The 25,449-nt window shown below is 38.5% G+C and overlaps 1 protein-coding gene across 3 annotated transcripts in view; it reads left to right on the forward strand.

The window, feature by feature from the left end:
* Mroh9 (maestro heat like repeat family member 9) overlaps positions 1 to 23,818 on the forward strand; it is a 51,404-nt gene extending 27,586 nt beyond the window's left edge. Inside the window, exons 11-23 of one of the 3 annotated variants that reach the window (XM_040738892.1) lie at positions 932 to 1,086; positions 1,985 to 2,150; positions 3,522 to 3,667; positions 4,652 to 4,789; positions 6,884 to 7,004; positions 7,214 to 7,351; positions 9,050 to 9,226; positions 14,312 to 14,464; positions 14,578 to 14,694; positions 15,266 to 15,368; positions 20,186 to 20,248; positions 22,311 to 22,373; positions 22,995 to 23,818. In XM_040738892.1, coding sequence (XP_040594826.1) covers positions 932 to 1,086; positions 1,985 to 2,150; positions 3,522 to 3,667; positions 4,652 to 4,789; positions 6,884 to 7,004; positions 7,214 to 7,351; positions 9,050 to 9,226; positions 14,312 to 14,464; positions 14,578 to 14,694; positions 15,266 to 15,368; positions 20,186 to 20,248; positions 22,311 to 22,373; positions 22,995 to 23,305 — 1,851 coding nt within the window. In that variant the 3' untranslated portion in view covers positions 23,306 to 23,818. The remainder of the gene's footprint in view (positions 1 to 931; positions 1,087 to 1,984; positions 2,151 to 3,521; positions 3,668 to 4,651; positions 4,790 to 6,883; positions 7,005 to 7,213; positions 7,352 to 9,049; positions 9,227 to 14,311; positions 14,465 to 14,577; positions 14,695 to 15,265; positions 15,369 to 20,185; positions 20,249 to 22,310; positions 22,374 to 22,994) is intronic. The other 2 variants (XM_040738893.1, XM_040738894.1) reach the window with 2 other exon arrangements.
* Positions 23,819 to 25,449: the final 1,631 nt, after the last annotated feature.

Here is a 25,449-nt window from a genome sequence, read left to right on the forward strand (position 1 = left end):
TTCAATTAGATGCCTCTGGTATCCAACTTGTTTTCCCATTGAGCTTCTCCACACCATGACAATTCTATGCACATGAATCACTGTGAACATAACATGTAAATGGAGTTGTGGGAACTATGCAAGCCTCGTCTATTACAAGGATTTCCTGTACTCCATTATCCCATTGGGATTGAATTATAAATCTAAGAAATGGAAAACTTCAAGACAAGAACTCCAAGCTTCAGACAAGCATGAGAGGACCTTCTGAGCATGGATCCCCACACAGATTGTCAGGCCATGGACCCATGAATACAGCCCTGATAGTGATAGACATACGGAACTTTCAGTTTCCTCTCCCCACACATCCATGCACCATGAAAGTAGGTAGACTAAGGGATCATACAAATTCCGACAGCAGGCAAGGTAAAGTACCACCTCATAGAGAGTTCTGAGTGCTGCTGTGGGCAGGAGCATCCTACAGACCCAAAACAACTTGAGGGAAATGGGAGGGAGGTTCATGGTCATCTGCCTAAACTAAAACGGGAATTCTCCAATAGAACTGGAAAGAACACTCAGAGATCCTAGAAGAAGCCACATCACTGAAGGCAGGCAAGAAGGCCAAAAAGGAAGCTGGATATGTAAAACTAGCTCCTACCACAGAAAGTCACTAACCAAAGACAAATTGAACAAAAATATGGTTCGGCAATATATCACCTCGACCAGTTACCATTCTAAAGCTATTTCTTCCAATATCCATAATTATTTTATCCCTACCCTTAAATACTTTGTGTTGTAATAATACAAATGTACTTTCTGCTATGGCTTATTTCTATGTTAATTGTTACATTGGTCATTCCATTAAAGGTTGAATTTCTATAACCAAGAAATGGTTCGGCTTAAAGGCGCACAAAGAACATGACACTTTTGTTGAACTACAACATTCTTCTTCCAGGTGTCAAAAATTGTGGATGACATTTATGAGCAGCTCTCTATGGATTCCTCCCATGCTATGAAGGCTGTCTTGTTGAATGTTATCAGCCTGCTGACAAGAACCTCCCCTAAGAAGGTGATCTTTCAGCTCTTGGAGTTCCCAGTCCCTGTGGACAAGTAAGGCCTTCTGCATCTTGCCCCTCTATACACACTTGTCACAAGCTCCACAGCCATATGGTCCAAGCTCAAGTCTTTCTTTATTATAGTCAGGCCTAATTTCCTTTTCTGAAAAGAAATTCATTTTTTTTGCATCACCTATGATGGCTATAAGATGTAGGTATAAACATGTTATGTTTAACTTTGTGCAAGGCTTAGCACACAGTAGCACCTCAAAGCTACTGTGGACAGGAGTGTTAAATTAGGTTATGTTACAAATCTTACCAAAACAAATTACTTCAAAAAGGAAAATGATATTTTTGTTCATTGTTTTTCTTGAGAAATATCTCCCAGACATAGAGATTTTCTTATTTATTAATGACAGACTTAAGCTATTTATACCCACCAATAAAATAAAGAAATATTTCAAATTACCAAAATAAGGGTCAGAGAAACAGCTTAGTGGTTAAGTGCTACTCTTACAGAGACATGGAGTTAAATTCTGAGGTCTCACACCTATAAACCACCTATAACTCGAGGTGATCCAATGTCCTCTCCTGTCATCCATAGCTACCCATGTGTGCACACACACAGACATCCACATACATATACATCAGTAAAAACATAAAATAATTTTTTAGTTATTAAAACTAATTGAGAATTTTTCTGCCCATGAACCGTTTATCTTAAAACTCATGACATAGGATTGCAAGAGATCTTAAAGAGTAAAAGCCATTACTTTCAGTTCATGGGCCAGTACAGCTCTAGCAGGGGCATTAGAAGAGCTTAGAAAAACCACATGGCTTTATTTCTGCGGTTCCTACACTGTGAAGGGAATGGTATCACTTCCCTTCTACTGGCTATGCAGAATTTAAAATAGCAAATGGAAAGCATACCTCTCAAGACTTTGCACTTGCAGGGCTCTGCTACTGATGTGGCAAGCAGTGAGTACGGAGTCAAGTGTCGCATTTCAAGTTCTGAAGACAATCTTGTCAGTACTGAAAGGAAAGCCTGGAGAGGTGGAGGGAACCCTGGTAGAAAGAAGACGCTTCTCCCTCGATGCCACCAACATGATGCCTGTGGCGGTAAATGACAATATGCATGTTTCTACTCTCTGTTGTCTTCCTATCTGCACTCCTTGGCATAGGCCCCTGTCATGCATCCATCCATCCAAAACACATTAATAGTGTGCCACATCTTGATGATGGAGCATGCATTCTGCTAAGATACAGAGACAAGGAAGGAATGTTTGCCTTCAAGATAAAAAGAAATATATAGTAGTATGTATGAGGGGAAGAAGGTGACATGCATGGTTTAAGGTAAATAGGAAGTGGCACAGCTCCATACTGAATTGACTTGAAATCAGAATCCTGGGGGGGTTCAAGAAAAAAAACTAATATGCATCTTGGAAAGACAGAGAGAAGAACAGAAATCATGTTGTCTTAGTTAGGGTTTCTATTTCTGTGAAGAGACATCATGGTCACAGAAACTTTTATAAATGAAAACATTTAATTGAGGAGGTGGCTTACAGTTCAGAAGTTCAGTGCATTAGCATCTTGATGGGTAACATGGCAGTGTGCAGGCAGATGTGGTGCTGGCTACATCTTGACCGAAAGGCAACAGGGAGAACACTGTGACAGTGGGAGTACCTTGAGTAAAAGAGACTTCAAAGCCCACCTCCACAGTAACATACTTCCTCCAACAAAGCCATGTCTACTCCAACAAGGCCACGCCTTCTAATCCACTCCCTGTGAGTTTATGGTGGCTAATTACATTCAGACTACCACACCTGTCAGGATGTGACTGAAAGGGCAAGAAGGCCAAAGAATCTGAAGAAACTGCCCGAGGCCAAAACTGTACTTGACTGTAGAGAGATAGCCACCAGCTAAGCCATATAAACTTTAGTAGTCATGTCTGTATCTGATATCACCTTTGTTTATCACATTTCTCTCATGGATCAATATCACCACACCTGAGAGGAAACTGAGAGAAATATAATGAAAAAGGGGTTGTTGCTCATTTATATGAGGTGTTGGGATGTGTATATGGATGGTAAAGAGTAGTGTAGGGGTCACTATGCAGGGGTCAAGTGATTCAAGGATAACTTGATGCCCTCGGTTTTTAAGTAGCCTAAGGAAGACTTTGCTTACTAGTCAGATTATTCTTCATGGCTATACTGGAAGGGGACCTTGGGATATAAGCCCTCCTTGAGGATCAGTTTCCTTTCCCTAAATTTGGCATCTGGAAGGGAACCATTATCAGTGCCTTGGAATTTCATTAACAAGAATTCCTGGCCTAGTTCCTGCTTCACAGCTAATGTAGTGAGTGTGGTTGAATGAATACATATGCACGCTGAAGGAGTCTGGGAAGGCTTGCAGCCTTTCTTTCCCCTTGTATGACTGACAGTTTGGAGGGAGACACTTGCCTTTTTTAACTCCATTTTCCTTCCCTAATAGGCTTCCCAGGCCCTGTGCACCTTTCTACTTGTGAATTCTTATAGGAAAGTGGTGGCCAAGCTTTTCCCTGAGTTCCTGATGGCCCTCATGCTTCAACTCTTCTACTGTAGTCAGCTTTTAAAAGACACGGGACAGGACAGACCTCTGTAAGACAATGCAATTTGGAGGTGTGGGGAGATAAGGGTCCAACAACTGACTTGGGTTTATGTGAGACTTGCAATAAGCTAGTGTGAGGTTCTGCTCACATGTATTCCAGTTTTCTCTCTAAAGACAGAGCATGTTCAGAAAAGCACTCCTCCTGAGTACACGGCCATTGACTAGGATCTCCCCTCCGTGTGTGCACCACATAGACAGAGTCACTAGCACAGAACACTGCTCATTCCTGCTGAGCCTGCTGTCAGCTCAGTGAGAAAAGGAAAAAGCAAAAAGGGCCACCAAATCCAAAGTTAGATATGTTCAAGCTCTGCCATTCCATGTTCTCTGATAGTAACCTCTCAGAGTTACTGCTTATGTAAAACAGAACAGTGGGTGCAAATATTAGTTGTAAACTGAAAGTGTTCTTAGTTTTATATGTATATGATATGGGTAAGAGCAGTATGGCATCAGCATTCTGTTTCAGGACAAAGGTCATGATTTCCTTTTGGAAAAGAGATTTAGTTTTCCTGCCCTGAAAGGCAAGTCTCAGTACAACAGTCCGCTATGTGCTGAGTCTGGTATGAACATCTAAGCCAAGCAGAGCACAACTGATCTGCTTAAAATACTTAATCCATTCATTGTCCTTTAAAAAAGATACACACCAAATCACCCATCAGGAGATAGGAAGCTATCCTTATTTAGGACATCTCCCAAAGAAAATTGATAGTTCTACCAAGTCATTACATTTCTGGGTTAGATAGTAAGGTGTTAATATGATTCAACCTAAATTCTATGTGCTACCCTTTAAATTTCACTTTTGCCATCTATGCCCTGTTCATTTGGGAAAATGAAAAACATTTAACTACTAGTATCTTCTGAAATATCCTTCCTTCTAAAACTGTATCCTTCCTAAGAAAGAATGGAGAGGCAGATTGTATGCACTCAGCTATGTGTAGGTTGCTGTCTTAGAATGCTTGTTCTTCTCTGGGCCTCAGCTATGTACGAGATGGCCTGAAGGCCCTGCTGAATTGCTCTGGACTAAAAGAAGTGAATGAAGCTCTAGAGAAAAAGAATTTCTGGAACCAGTTTGCTCAAGACATGGATCACCAGTACGGGATCCACTTCATTGCAAAGTAAGAACAGGGGACTCTGGGAAGGACTCTTACTCTCCATCTTATCATCTCCACCTTTCTTCAGGTATCTCATGTTGAAACATATTTTCAAAAGCCTCCCTAATAGTCTGCATTGCAACCTGATTTTTTATTTTTTTGATGATTTGAAAGATTTATTCTGAAATACCCTTCCCCTTCTTTTCCTCTTACTTAATGACGCAGAGATACCCAGCACTACTCCCATCACCAACACACCCTTATCCATCCACCCATAGGATAGTATTATCTTTCACATACAAAAAGCTTAAGGTAAATGTGATGTTTTCCTCTCTGATATTATCTGATCTCTGCTCTGTGGACATTCAAAAGTGCCAAATGCCCTCTAGCTTTAGAGAGGTCTACCAAAGGTTTGTACTCAATAAGCCAAGCGTATTCTGGAAAATACAATGAAACTTTCTTTTGGTTTTTCAAGACAGGGATTTTCTGTATTGTTTTGGAGGCTGTCCTGGAACTCACTCTGTAGACCAGGCTGGTCTGAGACTCACAGAGATCCACCTGCCTCTGCCTCATTTTTTATCTTTCCTATATTGTAAATGTTGTTTGGGGGCTTTTTAGTTTGTTTTTATTTAACTCTTCTGATTATAGGGATCAGATTTTCTGAACAACAACAAAAATTAAGAATGCAGGGTCTTGGTGTTATGAAAGAGACTTTGCAATTGTGATTGACTCAGAGAATACTTTTTCTATGACTCACAAGTTTTAGATGCTTCAGAACGGTGTGGGAATATACACTTTGGAAACTTATGCTCTTAAATAAAAACCATATTTATTTAGATTTTTTTGAAATTGGCAAAACCTAAAAGATAAATGAAGTCTTGTCATGTGACTTTGATCATCTCCAAATACATAACATTTATTAATGAATATAACAAGTAAATTTTATAATTTTGATTTACTTTTCATCAACTTTGGCTTTATGGACATTTGGGGAAAGATGGAGTTCTAAGAGAAACCCCACAGCTACACGAGCTCCTACAATATGACTGTGTAGGGAAATAAATTTCTATCCTTATAGACTCTGAAAAATAATACTATTTACAACTTCAAAACAGGTGTTTTCATAGGTAGAGAATGCAAGGAAAATATAGACAAAAGTTCATTAAAACATGGTCCAACACAGGTGAAGATGATTTTCAGACTTCCCAAGTTCTCCATAAGACTACAAAAGGAGGCCCGTCATCTTGCTGGCCGCTGAGCCTGCAGCCACTGACACCTTCATAAGCAGGACCCTCCCACATTGTACCAAAAGTTACATTAATTTATCTATGATAAAGATATGGTATGCTTGCACCTTATAGGTGTCACTAGTTAAGCATCACCCTGTTTGTTAGTACTACTCAAAATGTGGTCACAGATGGGCAGCAACATCACCTGGGAAGTGGAACTATAGGTGCGAGTTCTATGTGCTTTGAATGCACATTTAGTTTTAGAAAAAGGACCTGAAGTTTGATATGGCAGGTTGTCATATTATCCCTCCATATTCTACCTTTACCAATTGGATTCAAGATGCTTCATGAAAAAAACGCTAAGCCTGGCCACCAGTAAGTGCTTCTGGAAAATGGTTTAGTGACTTAGAACTTACTGTCACTCCTCTGGGGTAACCCGGAGTCATCCCAAAAGCAAGAGCACCACCCAAAGCCACAAAGCTGACCTGTAGTGTGTGTGGCTACCGTGGGTTGTTGTTTAGATATATATTTCTTCTCCCTTTGATCAAGGACTGATGGATGCTTATGCAAAAATAAGGGTTCTCTTAATGTGGAAAAATAAGAGGGAAAAGAAAAGGAGTGATGATAAGGAAAGAATTACTGGGGAGACCCAGGCTTGTATAATTCCCTAGAGTCTATCTAGACTTTGCAGTGATGCTACAGTTTACCTTAGTCTAGGGAACTTTTTAAAATGACTTCTTTCTAATCTGGCAGTCAATGGTATGTAGGTAAGGCTTACTTCTTGTCACTATACTTGTTAATTCAGAGTACTTTTCTTCTGTGTCACTGTACTTTCTAATGCAGGGTACTTTTCTCCTTTGTTGATTTGGTGTCTTGTACTCCTTTACAGAACTCTAAGTGAATGTAATTTTCCACAGTTTCCAGAGACCCTACATTATGTCTACAAGATTGCAGTCAAAGATAGTAGGAGATCAGAAGACACCATCGTCACAATAATATTCTTCACTGAAGTGAGTTTTGATAGTAGTTTGTGACCAACAGAGTTCTTCCCATTCCTTGAATAAACTTGAAATCAAAACTCCAGCATCTCCTATCCCTTTCTAAGTTCTTTTCTCATGAAAATTGAAGAAAGTAAAAGATATATGAAATCAAAGGGGGAGTCAGGGAGGAGTCCTGACTATCCTCACTAATTTATTAACTACACTTTTGCTTCTTAAAGCTTCTGAAAAACTTCTTCAAGGAATCATTACCCAAGGAATTTTTTACTCCCTTCAGAAGCTGGATCAACGACTCCAATCCTTCAGTTAGCAAAATGAGCCTTCAGAAAATTGCAAGCATGGCACCAGTTTTCAGTGAAGTATGTGTGTATGAAGTATAATGTTTTTGTGTCATGATTAGATGTTTTAATACTGCTCAATGTCTCATAATGAAACTTTGGTGCTTTTTCAGTTTTTGTACAGCTAAAACTATCAAGTCTGAAACTCAACACAATAGAGATACTATAAACCAATTAAGTGACTTTTATCACCTTATTCATAATTTTTCCACAAAATCATGTCTTGTGTTCAGAATTTACTTATAATCATTGCTCAGAATAAATACTCTTTCTACAGATTAAATTATAAACTCCTGTCCATTTCCTCTCTGTATTTACTCATTGACTTCTTTCTTGAGGTACTCACCAGACCTCCACTACCCACTTAAAACACTTTCCCTTCACTTATATATAATTGGATTCTTTGCCCTTTATGACCATCATCTCAAGTCAGAATTTATTGGATAGCTTCCTCCCTCTGAGGGCCACCCCACCTAAGAGCACTTATTTTATATAACAGTGATAGTCAAAGTGTGGTGTTCGAGTCACCTGAATCAAAGTCACCTGGAAACTTGTTACAAATGCAAAGGTTTGTGCCCCCCTCAAGCCTGCAGAACAAGAAACTCTGGGTTGTGGTCTATTTAGGTCCTTAGGTAACAATAAAAGTCACTATCTTAAATCATCTCCCACAAACCCATGTGATTAGCTTTCCAGTTCAAAAAACTTTAATCAGGACCCAATGTCTTGTAATTTCAACTTTCAAAGTATCTTGCATAATCCTGAAACTGTAGATGCACCACAAATTATTTCTGATTCAATAATGAACCTAATAATAAATCTTTGTTTATCTATTTGATCACAGCCTTCAAGTCTATTGGTGGATACCCATTTTTGCATCTAGAATTTCATGAGCTGTGGTACATCTGCTTTAAAAAAAAACAAGTCCTTAGGATGGTGGTTTTTACTCTTTAGTAAGCAGAAAGTTATTTGCTGCTTTGCCCAAAACTCTTCTTCATATTGTTCATAATAGGGAGATTTTATGCCAAGGTTAGAAGGACAATAATGGAGAAACAATACAGATCTTACTTCCTAGAGAGACAAAGGTACCTTTAGGCACTGATTCTGTTCTTAACTGAATACACACACAGACACACACACACACACACACACACTCACACACTCACACATTTACTTCTTTGGTGTCCTCTATTTCTCTTTTCCCTTCTTTTTCTTTGGCTCTAATTTGCCTCTGGGGCTCTTCAGTTCCTCCGTTTAAACATCTCATTCTCATGTTTAGGGACCACACTACCAGATATGTTGGTAAATATTTAGTACCAACTCTCTGAAAAACAAGATCAAAATTTTCTGATATGAATACACTTACCATGGCTAATTTCAAGATATCAAATGCAAGCATTAAAAACATTGAGTTGTGAAGAGATGCATAAATAATTTTATTTATTATTCCAACCACCCATACACAGTTCATAACTAGACTTAAAAATGTAGCAAATAAAATACACACTAGAAAAAGAATTTTGATCACTTTTAAATACTACTTTGGCTTTTATAAATTTATGTGATTCATTTTTAACAATGACTTTTTAAAGCATTTAGTTTACAAAACCTTAAACAGTTTTAAAGAGGACTTGTGAGTTGGCACGATAAACTCAGAAGTTTACACATCAGCCCAACCTTCCTAGTTCTAAAGTTCTACCATTTTCTTCCTCTTATATATAGATACAAAACGTCTCCAACTTGTTACTCCCAATCTTGGATGCTTTTCTTTCCAAAGAGCACACTGTTATCATACGGGCCATGCTCACCCTCCGAAACATTTTGAGCAAACTGGACAAGGTGATCTACTCCACAGTGTGTGACAAGATTGCTTCCAGCTACTGTCCTCTTATGGATCATGTGAGTGATATCATGTGATTTGATGTATAAAACCATTAGCTTTTATGGTTGAGTTAATCCTCAGATGGTATAATGATCTTATATCCTAGAATCAGCCAGCATAAAACAACTATCTATCCCTGGATAAATTTTGGCTTAGTGGATACATTGATTAACACCGGACCTGAGCTGGGTATATGTAAATCCATCTTCTACCTTTGATATTATGGTGAGATAAAGATTTCTTCAGAGTCTTGCTGCTTCAGTTTCCCCACCTTTAAAACAGACACAGAAGTAGGTTTCTTATATTGTCAAGAGTTCAAGTGTTCACCCCCCAACGCTTAGAGGACATCCTATAGAAGGGGGTGGAAAGAATACAACGGTCAGAGAATGGAGCAGTGTTGCAAAAATGATGTCTTCTGGACATGAACTTACTGAAGCTGTAGATATCCACAAAAGACCTGCACAAGATTGAGCTTAGCAACATGTCATCATGGAAGGAGGAAGGGCTCATAAGGCCCTGCCCTTCCCTGAGGGACTGATGTCGGCTAGTGGTGCCTAGAGGGAATGATGTAACTTTCACCAGCGGTGTAACCACTGATAAATTGTCCATGAGTAAGGAACCTCTGCCCACACTCATGCAAGCACCCTTACTTAAACTCATTGGTCACTATGCAAATGAGATGTTAAAGTGGAATTGTTGAGGACAAGAAGGAATTCATCAGAAGGAGGAGAGATGAGAAGATGACGGGAGGTAAAAATGACTGAAATCCATCATACACATATATGAAACTGTCAAAGAATAAAAAATTTTAAAAAATCCTTCAGTTGGAGACTTATTTGTCAAAGAGTATAGGCTTACAAATTCTCTTTCACTTAAATTTTGCTTTCATGGTTTTTCTGTTCCATATTACTTCACTCCATTAAAATATACTGCTTTTGCTACATGATTACGATATTGAAAGTGGAGTACCTCAAGTAAATGTTTGTAATTAACATATAAGACTTTATTTTGTTTTAATTTTTCTTTATTGCTTTATTTATTTTGTTCATGTAGACCAGTGGTCCTCAACTTTCCTAATGCTGGACCCTGTAATACAGTTTCTTACATGGTGACCCACAACCATAAAATTATGTTGTTGCTACATCATAACTGCAGTTTTGTTACTGTTATGAAGCCTAATGTAAATATCTGACATGCAGGGTAATTGATATGATACCCTCAATGGGGTTGTGACCCACAGGATTACAACAACTGATGCACATAATGAAATATAACCACATATATTCCCCCATTGAACTTCCCCTACATCCTCCCAACAGGTCTCTCTCTCAACTTATTGTCTATTTTAATACTCTGCTAGTCCAGTTAGTGCTGCCATATTAAAATAATCATACTGTAAACACAGAAGACACAAGGGAGGAAAGAACAGAGGGGGTCCTTCTACAAACCAGATTCCTGCTAAGTGACTCCAATTGCAATCTGGAGAAGTTACTGATAGCAAACACAATTCAAAAAGTTAAGTAAGTAAGCATCAAAACTGACACGTGACGGAACCTCAACTCTGAGTCTAAACTGGCTGTAGAATCGCTCTTCAATAGCTTAAATAGATTTTATTAATTAAAAAGGTAAATAGAAAAGAGGGAGACTAGCAGGACTTAAGAACAATTACGTTAAATAATAATATTTAAAATGAAAGAAACAAGGTTTTCTTTCATAACAAAATCTTTGTTGAAATTTACAAGTTAATTTGAGAAAGTCTTAAGGTCAGATTCAGGAATTAAACTCTAGAGCATCCCAGTAATTAGGAGTTATTTTCATACTATATCCAAATAGCAGAATAGTATTAGGTGTTCCCTTAGGGTCTGTGACCTGTCTGGTCTCAAGTTCTTGGCCTGTTAATGGCACTAGGTATGGGTTTCTTCTTGTGGATTTCGACTTAAATCCAATTAGAGTATTTGGTTAATTCCATGATAAACATGCTACTATTGCACCAGCGGACCTATCTTGCCAGGACAGAGGTTTTTGTAGCTCACAGGTTCACAGCTGGATATGACTGGAGATTCCATTTTCTCTTATGGAACTATAAAAACTATCCAATTGGGATGGCACATCCAAATCAGTACCAGCTTGAGTTCTCCAAGGTCTGTGATTTAGCTATAGAATCTTAACCATCATGTTGTGAGTGGTAACCTAGGGCATTGGCAATAGCCTGTAATGCCTATGGTTCTGTGGGACCTCATTATCCAAGATCCTGCCACTGAACTATTCATTTCTTAGCCTGTGTTACCTAGTAGAAACATTGTCTTCCCACTGTAGGGTAACTCCATTCTAACTATTTTAGTATGCATACACAGTTAAAAATAGAATAGTCTTGGCTGTTTGAAAACATGAGCTGGCCCTGACACTCTCCTGAGGGGTGGTCCAAGTGGCCTGGACTAACCAGTTCATCTGCCACCGAGGCCCACATCCAGGGCTTTGAGTTGACCGACTCCATCATCAATCCCTTTTAGGACCTGCTGGAGCGTGTGAAAGGGCCAGACCTACAGAACCATAGCCACAGGATCTCCATGACTTGGAGCAACAGCAGGATGGCTAAAAGGAGTTTTAGGGAGGGTCCAGTATTGATGGTGTACTAGAGGCCAGGGGAATTTAAACCAACAATTAATAAATGGAACCTCATTAAAACAAAAGGCTTTGTACAGCAAAGGATTCCATCATTTAGTGATAAGGCAGCTTACAGAATGGATAAAAATCTTTACCATCTATATATTTGACAGTTAGTCGATTTTAAAATTTAGGTATGGTACTAAACAGAGTTCTCAAAAATGAAATATGAATGACTGAGAAACATGTGTAAAAATATTCAGCATCCTTAGCCATTCAGGAAATGTAAATGAAAGCAGATAAAACTTTAATTAAATAGAATTTCAACAGAAAGTTGTAAATTTTGAGTTTCCTTATTTTATCTATCTTCCATGTAAGAAACTGATGTAAAGAGAGTTCATTATTCATAGAAGTTCATTATATAACTGATAAACTAGTTAGCATATTTTAAAAATATATTCAAGATTAAATCATAAATGTTTGATTAACATAAGTTGATATAATTGTTTAAATTAGTCTCATCCTCTAACTTGTAATAGTACAAGCTTCTTCTGTTTCCCTACTTGGTACAAACACTCCTTGGAAACTAAATTGCATGCCAATGTACAAAGTTCTAATCAGTATTCAGGACTCTCTGGAAGTGAACACAACATGCCTACAAAATTCTGAGTGTTTTTATAGAATGACCCCCAACTTACACAGATATGTGCTACTTTATGCCTTTGAAATGTTATTAACTCCTATCTTTCTAAACATAAGAAACTAATTTATTATACAATCTAAATTGTGTCTTTTTATTTAAAATTTTCACACAATATATTTTAATCATATTTTCCCTCTTCCAACTCCTCCCAGACCCTCCCCACTTCTGTATCTACCCAGCTTTAGTTCATATCTATCATCTATCTATCTATCTATCTTGTATCTATCATCTATCTATTTCTATCCCTATCTATCTATCTATCCAATCTCTAGAAGGTGAATATTTACCTCCTTCAGAGGCCAATCTGGATTCCAAAATTTGGTGAAATTATTATTAAACTTGTGGCTGTGTCTAGTAAGCTTTCAATCATAATGCCACTTATTTGTATTTGATCATTTATAGAAGTTTGCCAAAATACTTGTTTTATTGTTCTCCTGAATATTTAGTTGAAAGCTCTGCTCCAGCCTCATTTCCATCCAGGTGTCACTAGGTGTCACATGCCATTAATCCAAGCACTTGAGAGGCAGAGGCAGGCAGATCTCTGTGAGTTCAAGGCCAGCCTGGTCTACAGTCTGAGTTCCAGGACACCCAGGGCTATTACATAGAGAAACCCTGTCTTGGAAAAAAATATATATGAATGAAAGAAAGAATTCTCAGGTGTCTCACCAGATGTGCTGACAATGATGGTGAATTTTGAAGCTAGCTGTTGCTGTGCTGCACAGCTGGGCAGAAAGTGCAAGAAGTAGGAAGTGCACAGTCTGGTCAAGGACAGCTGCAGCTGCTCATGTGTACTTGAGAGCTGAGAGTGTGTGGCAGTGGCAACAGCACTAAAAGCCTGAGTGGGTACTGAGGTGACCCACTTGATGTAGCAATGGCCCAAGGAGTGGGTCAAAGGGAAGCTTGCAACCCAAGGGGAGAGGGAACCAGCTGCCTGAAAAGCCAACACAGGAGTATGTACAGAAGGATGTGGTAGGAAATGAAGGCATGGGGCTGTCTGAATGACAGAGGTGTGTAGTGGTAAGCGGCTAATTCCAGGGCTTTTGACGCCCAGCCATCTGTGGTGTTTGGAGGCCCAGGTCAGGCAGCACCTGGTGGCTGCCATAGAGAAGTTGCAATTGGAAAACCCCAGACTTTCATGGAGGGCATGAGGGGAGGCAGGGAAAGTCAGGCTTGGCAGGGAGTTGCTGCCTTGTGATTCCAAGCCCCATATTGGTCACCAGATAAAGCATTTATCTAGTTATTCTTTATCAGTAAGAACTCGAGAGTCAGAGGTAAGAACCTGAATGATCAGAGAAGTGGAGGAGAAGCAACCAATGACCTCCTCTCTCTCTTCTTCCTTGAACCAAATAGGGCTGAAAACCTTTCTAAATCCCTCCCTACTACTTCCTGCGTTTCTATATATGTCCTCAGTCCTCCAAAACCTCTATGGCTAATTTGATCAGCTAGTAACTAGCTCTGTTTGAGATCAGGAAAGATTATTTTTATAGCTGGCTGAGTCCACACAGCATGATGCCCTCCTGATTTAGCCATACTGTTGCCGTGATAATCTTTATTTTTCAAATTATGTCACATATTATTTGTGTGTTCATCTATTAATGGGAACTTATAGTTTGGCTATTGTGAATAATGGTTGGTAAATTCTTATCACAAAAAGAATCTCTAACAAGCCCAATCTTTACTAAACATGGTAGTTACATATGCATGTATATATACCACTCATATATACTACCGTTAAAGAAAGTAGCACTGATCTGCTCAACTGAAGTCTCAATTTTTTCTTGTATGCATGTTTCAGGTTAATGGTGGTGTTCAGTGCATGGCCATTCGACACTTTGGTGACTTGCTTATGGATATGAGTGACTACAAATGGATGCTGAACCATACAATCCTAGGAGGTCTTGTGCCCCTGATCCTGTTTTTGGAGTCTACAGAATTAAGAATTATGAAAGTGAGAGCATTTTTTCTTAAATTTTTTACATAATCTTATTTCTCTCAGTTAAACCCAGAATAATGTTCTATGTAACAGCAAGTCAAGCCTCACTGATCTTTCCTCTCTCTCAGGCTTGCAGATATACACTAACTATGTGCTTCTCACAACTAAAGTGGTCAACAGCATATCTGCTCCAGGAGGATAATTACGATTTTGAGTCACTGGTTCTCAGTATCTGCAACAACCTTGTAAGTAGCCCTCTGCTTTAACTGTCATAAGCACAACATTAAGGTAACATAAATCGTGAGTACTGCAATGGCAAAGGGAGGATCTTGTAGAAAGAATGTGAAGAAAAGAAAATATTTATATTTACAGTAAGAGCTTTAAGTGAAAGAAAATTTCTCATGCTCTCGACATTGATCATTCTATTTTCTTCCTCCTATGTTGACCTGTGGGAGGATATAAACTTGAGTAGACCACTCCACATCACCAAAGGAAAACTGGATTTATTTTGTCATGACTTATGAGTTGGTTTTTTGAAATCCAGTATGAACAAGGGTAAATAAATATGGATGAGAGGATGCTAACTAACCATAGATTGGAAACACAACCTTGGGTTCAGGAATGCTATATTAAAAAGAGACGGATCCTTGCCAGCAGCCTGAAGATCATAGTTCATACAGACAAACCTCCAAGTTTTAAACTGTTCTTAATTTCATACTAACAATTAAATAATTAAGGTCTCTTATTTTGACTCTTCTCTAGAGGAAGCAAATATGCTTTGTCAACAATTGAGCAATTTTCCTGTTTTATTCCCAGATTTCTTCTTATGAGAGTTACATTATAGACTTAATATCTGATACCTTAGGGTTCCTGGGAAGCTCTCGAGCCTTTCTGAAGAGAGGATCCATTATATTAGTAGGTAAATAAATTTAATTTTTCTTAATTTCTCTTTGAATGTACAAAATACGATTCAAGTCAAAACTATTCATTAAAATAGTTACAGATTTTTATGATTGACAATACCTGTCATGATGATAAATATGATGACTAGAGTTAATATGTGTGATTGCAGTAGAGTTCTATTTCACAACAAAATGTAGGTATATCTATCTGACAAATTAGTATATAAAATGTGTTCAACAAGATGGATATAAAATTTTAGAATGTGATATCATTCCTCAATCATCCCTCTACTGCCTAAAATCACTATTTAAATAACAAGAGTGATTTAGAATTTCATATAACCATCATGTTCAATGCAACCTGAACACCTGTAACAACAAACTACAATGAATAAAGATGATCCTCTAAAGTTTAGAAATAAAATGCATATGAGAGAAACCCAAAAAGACACTCAGAGGGGAAGACAACTAAAGTTTTGACTTTGGACAAATCTGACCAGTGGTAGTGGTGGTTTTCCTCATGACACTCTCACTGTGAAAGTCTGGAATTCCCAATTTAGTTAGTGATAAATCGCCTCTTGTTCATATTTGGGACCCAAGACTACCAAGAACAGAAAGGAATGAAGAAATTCATGGTCCTATATATCACCCTGTAGAGTATCAGGACAGTCAAAATACATAACCAACTGAACCATGATAAGCATTAGGTACAGAGACACACAGAGACATGCAGACACAGGGAGTTCCGTAATAGCTTTATTGCAAACCAATACAATCTCCTGGATAGCCTGGCGCTTACTGTCTCTGTGTGTAACAACTATGGAATTCTCGATGAATAACTTTTCATAAAAGGGCAGCATCATTTTTCAGCAGAGGTACTTCAAGAGAAAAATAGAGAAAAGAAGAGAAAAAATATAGAAAATATATTTTAGCAGATGAGACTCATAATAAATAATTCTGTGAACCTGAAACTTTAAAATAAAGGTTGAATGTTTCTAAAAATATACAGGATGTATCTGATGAAACAAGCAAAAACTATTAAATTAAGATTTTACAGCACAGGGGACAAGTGTGAAGAATGATACTTAACGATCACAGGAAAGGAAAACAACTGTAATCCACGAATGAGAAAATCTACAGTGTCAGTAATGATAAACCAGTCCCCAACAAGAGCTAAATTCACACAAGAAATAACGGTGTCCATCTTACTGTGATCCTTCAGAATCAACATTGATTATGTATAGTTGTTTGTACACACATTTTAATTTAAAATATAATTTCAATCTCTCAAATTTTACAGATCAATGGTAGAAATATATAAGAACAAATGATACCATTTGTAATTGGTATAAAATAAATAATGAAAAAAAGTGATTGTCTTAGGATTTTTATTGCTGTGAAGAGGCACCATGACCATAGAAACTCTTTTTTCATTTAAATGATTGCCAGCTTTTAGTCCATTGTCATCAAGGCGTGCATGCAGGCTGGCTTGGTACTGGATACATCTTGATCAGAAGGGAACAGAACCGTGGTCTGTCACACTAAGTTAAACTGGAGCAAAAGAGACCTCAAAGCCCACCCCCACAGTGACACACTTCCTTCAACACGGTCACAGCTCCTAATAGTGCCACTCCCTATGAGATTGTGGAGGCCAATTACGTTCAATCCACTACAATGAGAGAGGAAGAAATGGGAGGGAAGGAGAGAGGAAGCTGGAAAGGAGGTTCTGGGGGTAGGAGGAGGGAGCTGGAAAGGAAGTGAAGATGAGAAAGGAGGGAAGGGTAGGTTAAGGGAGCAAGGAGGGAATAAAAACCAACTTTGAAGTACAGGCACAGCACACAGGGAAACTACTTATGAACGTTACTGAAGAAAATGAAAGTTGAGCAATGAATAGAGCATAAACTCTATTTTGGGAAAGAATGAATAAGATTTAAAGTCCTAATGCTTTTTTAAAAAGCTATGCTTATATCAACAGTTTGTTTTCAAGGTTGATACACTGATTTCCACGTTATTAAAAAAAAGTTATGTGCAAAATAGTGAAGATTTCAGTTCAAAAGAGTCCTGAGACAAGCTGTGCCAAAAGTCAGTAACTAAAGATCACATGCATGGAACAGACAGGGGAAAAAATTGAAAAAAATAACATCAAGAAATAACAGCTAAATTATATAATACTAAAGGGTGAGCCACAAACTTTAACACTGATGAAAACATGGAATATTCTTTAAATGTAGGGATACCTGGTAAAATTTTTTTACTCTTGCATTAAACAAAATCCTGAAGGGCAAAGAAGATTCAGTGTTACACTGAAACCATAACTACAAAATAATTTGATAAACTAATGTGGAAAATGTACTTGATAATTACAGGTTAGGGGAACTTTCTAAGTGAAAGTCACATTGTAAGCCATAAGAAAAGATTGCCAACTCTGTGATGCTAAAACATTTTCAATGAAAAAGCATGATACAAGATTAGAATCCAAATTTTAAAACTATAGAAAGCAATCTCTTAAAAGAAAATGCAAAGAACATAAAAAGTGGCATTTGAGCATAAAATTTTCACAACTTCATAAAAAAGCAATGCAATACTGTATATTATTTCCACTTCCTTGGAAGATCTCCTCCTCCTGTTCTTCCTCCCCTGTGTGCTCCTACTAGCTACCTAACCTCCATGGATATTATAAATGAAATATGTATCTAAAACATAAGAGCTAACATCTACATGTAGGAGAAAACGCACAATGTTTGTCTTTCTGAATTTGAGTTACCTCTCTCAGGATGAGTGCCTCTAACTCCATTCCTTCCCCTGAAATTTTCACAATTTTATTTTTCTTAGCAGCTAAATAATACTCCATTGTATAAATGCACCACATTTGCATTATCCATTCATCAGTTGATAGACATCTAGGAAGTTGGAGTCTCAGTTGTTTTACTGCAATGTGTTATGTAGTTCTGATCATGTTATAGGAAAATGGAAATGATTTTTCATCATAGCAATGCTTTTTACCTTTCCTAAGAAGGCCAATTTGGTAACACCCATTAAAATGCAGAATGAATCTTTTTATTGTTGTTGCTGTTACTTGTGGTTCTGAAGCTTGTCCACTGAGCTACATGCCCAGCTTTATTTTTTAGTTGACAGCTTCCTGCATATATACAATACAGCTCATCCTCCTTGTTCTCTGTTGCCCTATTATCTTTCTATCTCTCACTGGAAGCCTTTCCCCAACCAGCCCCCCTCCTGCTTTTTAGGCCTTTTGTGTGTGAGGTAGTTTTAATAGGGTTGCCTGCATGAGCGTGGGTAAAAAGTTATTTGATGGAATATGGGAAACTTACAAGAGTGGAGTCCTGTGACATTTCTGAGTGCTTGTCAGAAAACTCTGAGAAATCAAGACGAGAGTCTTATAACCTCAGTTTTTTCAAAGGCACAAAATTGTTGTTAGTTTATGCTTTTATGCTCCTCCAAGGTGTAGTGGACATGAGCGAATTTACTTAAGATTGTTTATTACAACTGGCTATTGCTATTTGTTTATATGCCTGTATGGAAAAAACATGTTTTTGTCACTTGGGGTTTGCCTGCCGCTTGAGGCTTGGCTTTGTCATTGTACACTTTACTCATGTGGCTCTTCTAAACCAATGTGTCTGATACTTTGAACAAAGTTGTCTGTTACATGAGACTATAGTCCACAGCTCAGTTCTCTCAGGTTCCATCCTAGATAAGGAAAGAAAAATAAGTTAGATATGTATGCAAAATGAGTCAATAGTCTGTGTTTCAAGTAATCTCTACTCTGCTACTCTTTGTGTTAAAATGGCAATACATGAGATATTTCTACAGGAAGGAACATAGATACATGCTGTTCTATATTTTACTCTTTTGGGTTTTTTTAACTCTTTTGGGGGCTTGCCACACAGCTTCCAAATGAATCACACACAGAGGCTTATTCTTAGTTATGAGTGCCCAGCCTTAGCTTGGCTTGTTGCTAGCAAGTTTTTCTTAATTATCCCATCTACCTTTTCCCTCTGGGCTTTTATCTTTATTATTTCTGAGTCCCTTTTCTTTCCTTCTTATTCCATGTTTGGCTGTGCAGCTGAGGGGCTGGGTGGCTGCCTCCTTACATCCTCCTCTCCTTATTCTCTTGTCTCTCCTCCCTCCTCCTTTTTGATTCTCCTTTAATTTATACTCTGCCTGGCAGCCCTGCCTATGCTTGTTCCTGCCATGCTATTGGCTGTTTAACTCTTTATCAGGCCATCAGATGTTTTAGACAAGCAAAGAATTACAGCTTCGCCAAGTTAAACAAATACAGCATAAACAAAAGTCACACACCTCAAAATAATACTCTACCACAGATACATCTCACAAAACTATGTTGAATGAAGATAGTAGAGCTCCCAAAATACATGCTGAAATGTGGGGAAGGAAACAAGTAGTTTTACAAGAGAGAGAGAGGGTGGGGTTTGGGTGGGGGTGGCAATGTGGCAATAAGAAAATACAACAATTAAAAAAGTCATGTGATCAACCACCAGATCATTAGGAGGATAAGGAAGGGTCAGGATATCCTCTAGAACATATCAAGGCCATGGGTTGGGGAAGGTCAGGTTCCAGGAAACAGCTACTCAACTCTCACAGCAAATTGAAACTTAATTTTTGAAAATACAACATAATGGCTCCTGCCTTTAAAATGGAGTCAGGTTCCATAATTCTTCATACATACTTTAATTCTTTATTGAACAGTGATTGTTTGAAATCACTAAATGTAGTTTAAGGAACATCTATAATCTAGCTAGATAACAGCAGAAATGTATTTAATTTTGACCTAATTTTGCTTATACTTTGCACATAGGGTACTTGGGGAAATCTGGAGAATATTTACTGCTCAGAGAAGAAATTGATGTCATGATTGAGGGTAAGATTGAGGTCTTTGTGTATAGATCCAAATCAATTCACTATTCTGATTCTAGTTGGATAAGAGTTTTATATAGTGGTTATGAGATGGAAATTGGGTGGTGGTAGGTTTATGGATTGCAAGATCAGGAAAGGGACTAGGCTAAGGGGAATTTGTTTTTTCTCTCCCTATTCTCTCTTACTGTCCCTGTTTTATTCTCCAAATGTATCCCATTTATTGTCTGAAAACTAATTACCATGCCAGAGTCTTAAGAAGCTACTAGAAGTTCAGGAGTAACTCACATGTCCTGCAAATCTTTTTTTCCTACATGTTCTGTGTCACAGCACCATGTAGTTATAGGGCTACCCTAGTAAATAAAACTGGTTCTTTCCTCATGGATTTTACATTTCAGTGAATATTAGTATGCATTACATTCAGAGGGGGAGGCATTGAAGAAGGGTAATGTTATTCCTTCAAAGGGCATGGGTAATGGGTGTCACTCTCGCTTAGCATCTCTCTACTGCCTTATAAGAAAACAGCTTGGGGCAGGGCTGGAGAGATGGCTCAGCAGTTGGAAGCACTTGTTCTTGCAGAGGATCAAAGTTCAACTACCAGCATCAACATGGTGTCCCAAAATCATCCACAGCTCTGTTTCCAGGGGATCCAACACCCTATTCTAACGTCTGCAGGCACCAAGTACAAAAGTGCTGCATATAAACACACTCAGGCAAACAATTCATAGACATAAAATACAATAAATGAATCTAAAAAATTAAAGAAAATAGCTAAGATAAATGTCTTTCCCTCTTTCCCTCTCTCCCTCCTTTCCTTCCTTCCTTCCTTCCTTCCTTCCTTCCTTCTTTCCCTCTTTCCTTCTTTCCTGTCTGTTTTAGTCTACTTTTGTCCAGAGAAATTTCAGGTTCACAACAACACTGCTGGAAATTCAAGGATTTCCCATGATCTTCCACACTGTACTCACACCGTCTCCTCCCTTGTCAGCGTCTCCCACCAGGGTAATACAGTTGCTGTAAAGAGTTGTGCCCACTCAGTCAGTCACTTCATTTATTCAACACTTCTGACTACCTACTGAATGTCAAGCACTATATTTCTCCCTTAACCCTTCTTAAGATCTCTCTCTTCTCTCTTTCCTGTTCCTTTTCTCTCCTTTTCTTTGCTAAAACATCCTTCTTTTTTTATATCATTTTTATTTTAATTTTAAATAGCTTGTTTTACATGTCAATCCCAGTTCCCTCTCCCTCCCCTCCTCCCGCACTCCCCTTCCCCCCCAGCCTCCCACCCTATTGCCAATTCCTTCCACATAGGGGATATCTAGAGTCTGTCATTTCACTCAGGAAAAAGTCCAGGCACTCCCCTAAGAGTCCAGGCTGAGAGAGCATCCCTCTTTGTGCAACAGGCACACGATGACTGTTTGTATTCCAGGGATAGACACTGATCCACTGCTCAAGGCCCCATAGGTTGCCCAGGCCTTCTCACTGACACTCACATTTGGAGGGGTCCAGATCAGTCCCATGTTAGCCTCCCCGCTGTTAGTCTGGGGTCCAAGAGCTCTCCCCTGTTCAGATCAGCTGTCTTTGCTGGTTTTGCCAGCCCATTCTTTGCCAATTTCTCATCACTCCTCTCTGTCTACCACTGGGTTCCTTGGGTTCAGTTCAGTGTTTAATTGTGTGTTTGCCTCTGCTTCCATCAGTCACAGGATGAAGGCTCCCAGATGGTTATAGACATCAAGTTCATTATCAGGAATGGGCATTCGAGGTGGTCTCTCCACTATTACTTAGCTTGCCAATTGGTGTTATCCCTTTAGATCACTAGAGGTCACTCTGGCGCCTGATCTGTCTTGTAACCTATGATTCCCTCTTCCCCCTATTCTACCCCCACTCCCTCAACTTCCTGTTCCCCCATGACCTACTCTCTCTTTCTCTTCTCCCCCCTCTCTTCTTCCCAGCTCCCACTCCCCCTCACCCCTCACTGTGTTCCCCATCCATTCAGAGGATCTTGTCTCCATCCTCTTCTCTTGGGTACTATGCATATATGCATATCTTTTAGGTTCTTTCCTGTTTCCCAGACTCTCTATCAGTGGAAGTGCAGACTGGCACTATTCTGATCCATGACTTGAAACCATATATGAGTGAGTACATACCATGTTTGTCTTTTTGCGACTGGGTTATTACTCAGCAGAAAAAAAAACAATGGAATCTTGAAATTCTCAGGTAAATGGATGGCACTGGAGGAAGCCATCCTGAGTGAGGTAAAGCTTCCTTCTTAATTCTGTTTCTTTTATTCAAAACAATTAAAATAATATGGCTCGCCCTGTAGTACCAGCATTTGGAAGTTTGAAGGGGAAGAATTGCCACAAATTCAAGGCTATTTATCATAAGTGTATTTTCATGACAATGAATATGCATTGATGCATATTAAAATATATGTGCTTTTTGATTTGTTTTATTTTTATATCAGTTTTCTATTGATAAGCACTTGGAGTTATTTCTGTGTTTTACATGGCTATCACCAACACATGAGTCTCTCCTTACAATACTGAGCAGAATGCTTGACACATAAATATGCTATAAATTTGGTAGCCATTTTTATTCGTCTTTAAAAGATCTTATTAGCCAAGTAAAGAGAGAGACAGGGAAGAGTTGCAGGTGAAGAATATGGGGGAGAGCAACTTGGTAAAATGTAGTTGCTTAGGCTTAATGCTTCTAGGAGTCAGAGAGACCCTGAACTAAGGACCCCTCTGTTGTTACAGTTGTTGAACGAGTGACTCGGGAGGAGGATCCTGTGATCGCGATATTGGCAGAAAAAACCCACAAGCTTTTTAAAGAAATAGCCTATAGAATAGCCTCTTCAACAGTTAAACAAACCCTTCGGAGATGGGTTAAGGTGATCCGTGCAAAAAAATTGAAGCCCATTTATAACTTGCCTAATGTTATAGCCATTGTGGAGAAGAAGACTGTGGAAGACTTTGTAGAAATGAAAGACAAAGAAAGCCTGCTAGAGCTTACTGATGAGAAATCCAACGTGCAAGTTCAAAAGAAAGAATCATTCTTTGCCACTTAGGAACCTCAGTCTATGTTTAAATCCTTTTCTGAGGGAATACTAAAAGTTATCACGAATCCTTCTAATTATTAAATATATAAGTCTGAACAGTCTACCACATGCCTGATGTTGAGAAAACCCCTTCCATATAGCACCAAGAAACCTGAGGCACATCCTTATGCTTTCTTAGCCAAGCTGGGTAGGCACTGCTCTATTCTGTCTTAACATCCTGGTCAAAAATCTCTCCCATTGCATTTATCAGATTGTCCTAAAATCATTGCCTTCTTTCTCACAGAACTAAATTTTACTGAAAGCACCCATTTTATCTTGTATGTGTGCTCTAGGATGCACAGCACTTGGTATCTGATGTAAAAAAATCCAGTGAACACTTGCCAGATAAGTTAAATGCCAATAGAACATATTGCTTTTATGCTTTGTTATACATGAACGATGTTATGTCATCCCCACATACTTGTAGGCATTACTTAACACAAATAATAAACTGTCAATTATTTGAAAGGGGACTGACAGACACACTATGTGTTAATTGTGTGTCTGCATTATTTCACATATATCTGGCCATCTATAATGCTCTTAGTTATATTTTAATGCCAGGATTACAGAGGAAGACAATCTCTGTTAGGTTTGTCAAAGGGAATAGAACTTTTGCCAGGCAATGTGTACTGACAAACAGTCCTGCTGAACTCCACAGAACTGTTTCTCCCAAGACATAACTGAACAAAAAGTCTGAACCTCGGAAATATTAATATATTAGACAACCAGGTCTATGATATCTAAATTCTGACTAGAAGATACTTATATAACAACATTTTTCTTTATTTTTTTTATTTTTACAAAATTAAATTCAAATGGGTATCAACAGATGAATGATAACCTAAAGGTAGAATTATCTATAGTGGAATATTGTTAGATATTTTAAAAATAAATGAAATACTAACACACAAACCTGAAAATATTATGTTACTAAATGAAACATTACAACTGCATGATTCCTTATTTAAATATCAGGGATATTTAAACCTGTAGGTAATAAAGAGTATGCTAGTGGCAAGTAGGATTTAGTGGACGTATGATGGAAGGAGGGGGAATAGGAATAAGGGCTTGATGGGAGATTTCCTTCAAGAGTGATGGAAATATCATATAACTATACAGGGAAGGTTATACAACATCCTAAATGCACTAAATCCCACCAAATATAGATTGCAAAGTGATTGACTTTGTGTTGTATGAACCTCACCCCAACTTTTTAAAGAGTGATAGAACACAGGCCCACTCTGCCTGAACCATGGGAATCTTGACCCAACATGACCTCCTGACTAAGCAATCCAGTTACTACCCTGAGCCAGGATCCTGTCAAGTATGAGTTGTTTTAGCCTCTCCTGGAATGTACACCATTCCCTCCCTCTCAGAGGTAGTCATGTTCCAGAAGGACTCTACCTGGAGTTCCTGGTATTTGACCTTAGGTGACCTTCAACACAAAGGAAACATTTGCAGTCTCTGTTCATAGTGTCCATACAATGTTCAAGGAAGACTAACCTGTGGATATATATTTTAAATGGCATCAATGTGAAGGTCAATGAGAATAGAAGACCCCAAATCCACAAACTTAACTCCTTCCCCAGGCTGTGGTCACACTATGGGGACAGTTTATCTCTTAAGCTCCATTTATCATAGTGAGAAGCTCTCTCTGTGTATTTTCAAAAACAGGAAGAGAAACTATGACTTCTTTATGGGGTGATGCTGCAACGATAAATGGCACACTTGAGAGTATACGTGTTTATTGTAGAAATTACTCACAAGAGAAAGACGAGCAACCCAGATGAGTTGAGTAGTTTTCCGCCACCAAACTAGAAGCCTAGAGTGCTCTGCTGTTCATTCTTTTATTCCTTCTTCTGTACACGCCCCTAGCCAGGCCCAAGTGGCTAGTGTTATAGTTCCAGCTCTGTGTCTAGTCATGCCTAAAGTGGGTGTGGTTAGTGGCGCAGTTTTGCCACCCTTTCATTACCACATCCATATGTGTCTTTACTGCGCCACATGGCTAATGGCAGAGTTTCCCGCTACAATGGAGAATTCTCCATTCAGGATGTACTTGTGAAGAAATTTCAAAGCAAACACTCCACGATGAAGGTCATTAGTTCACATCC

Source organism: Mesocricetus auratus, unplaced genomic scaffold (assembly GCF_017639785.1).
Source record: "Mesocricetus auratus isolate SY011 unplaced genomic scaffold, BCM_Maur_2.0 Super-Scaffold_100676, whole genome shotgun sequence".
NCBI lineage: Eukaryota > Metazoa > Chordata > Mammalia > Rodentia > Cricetidae > Mesocricetus > Mesocricetus auratus.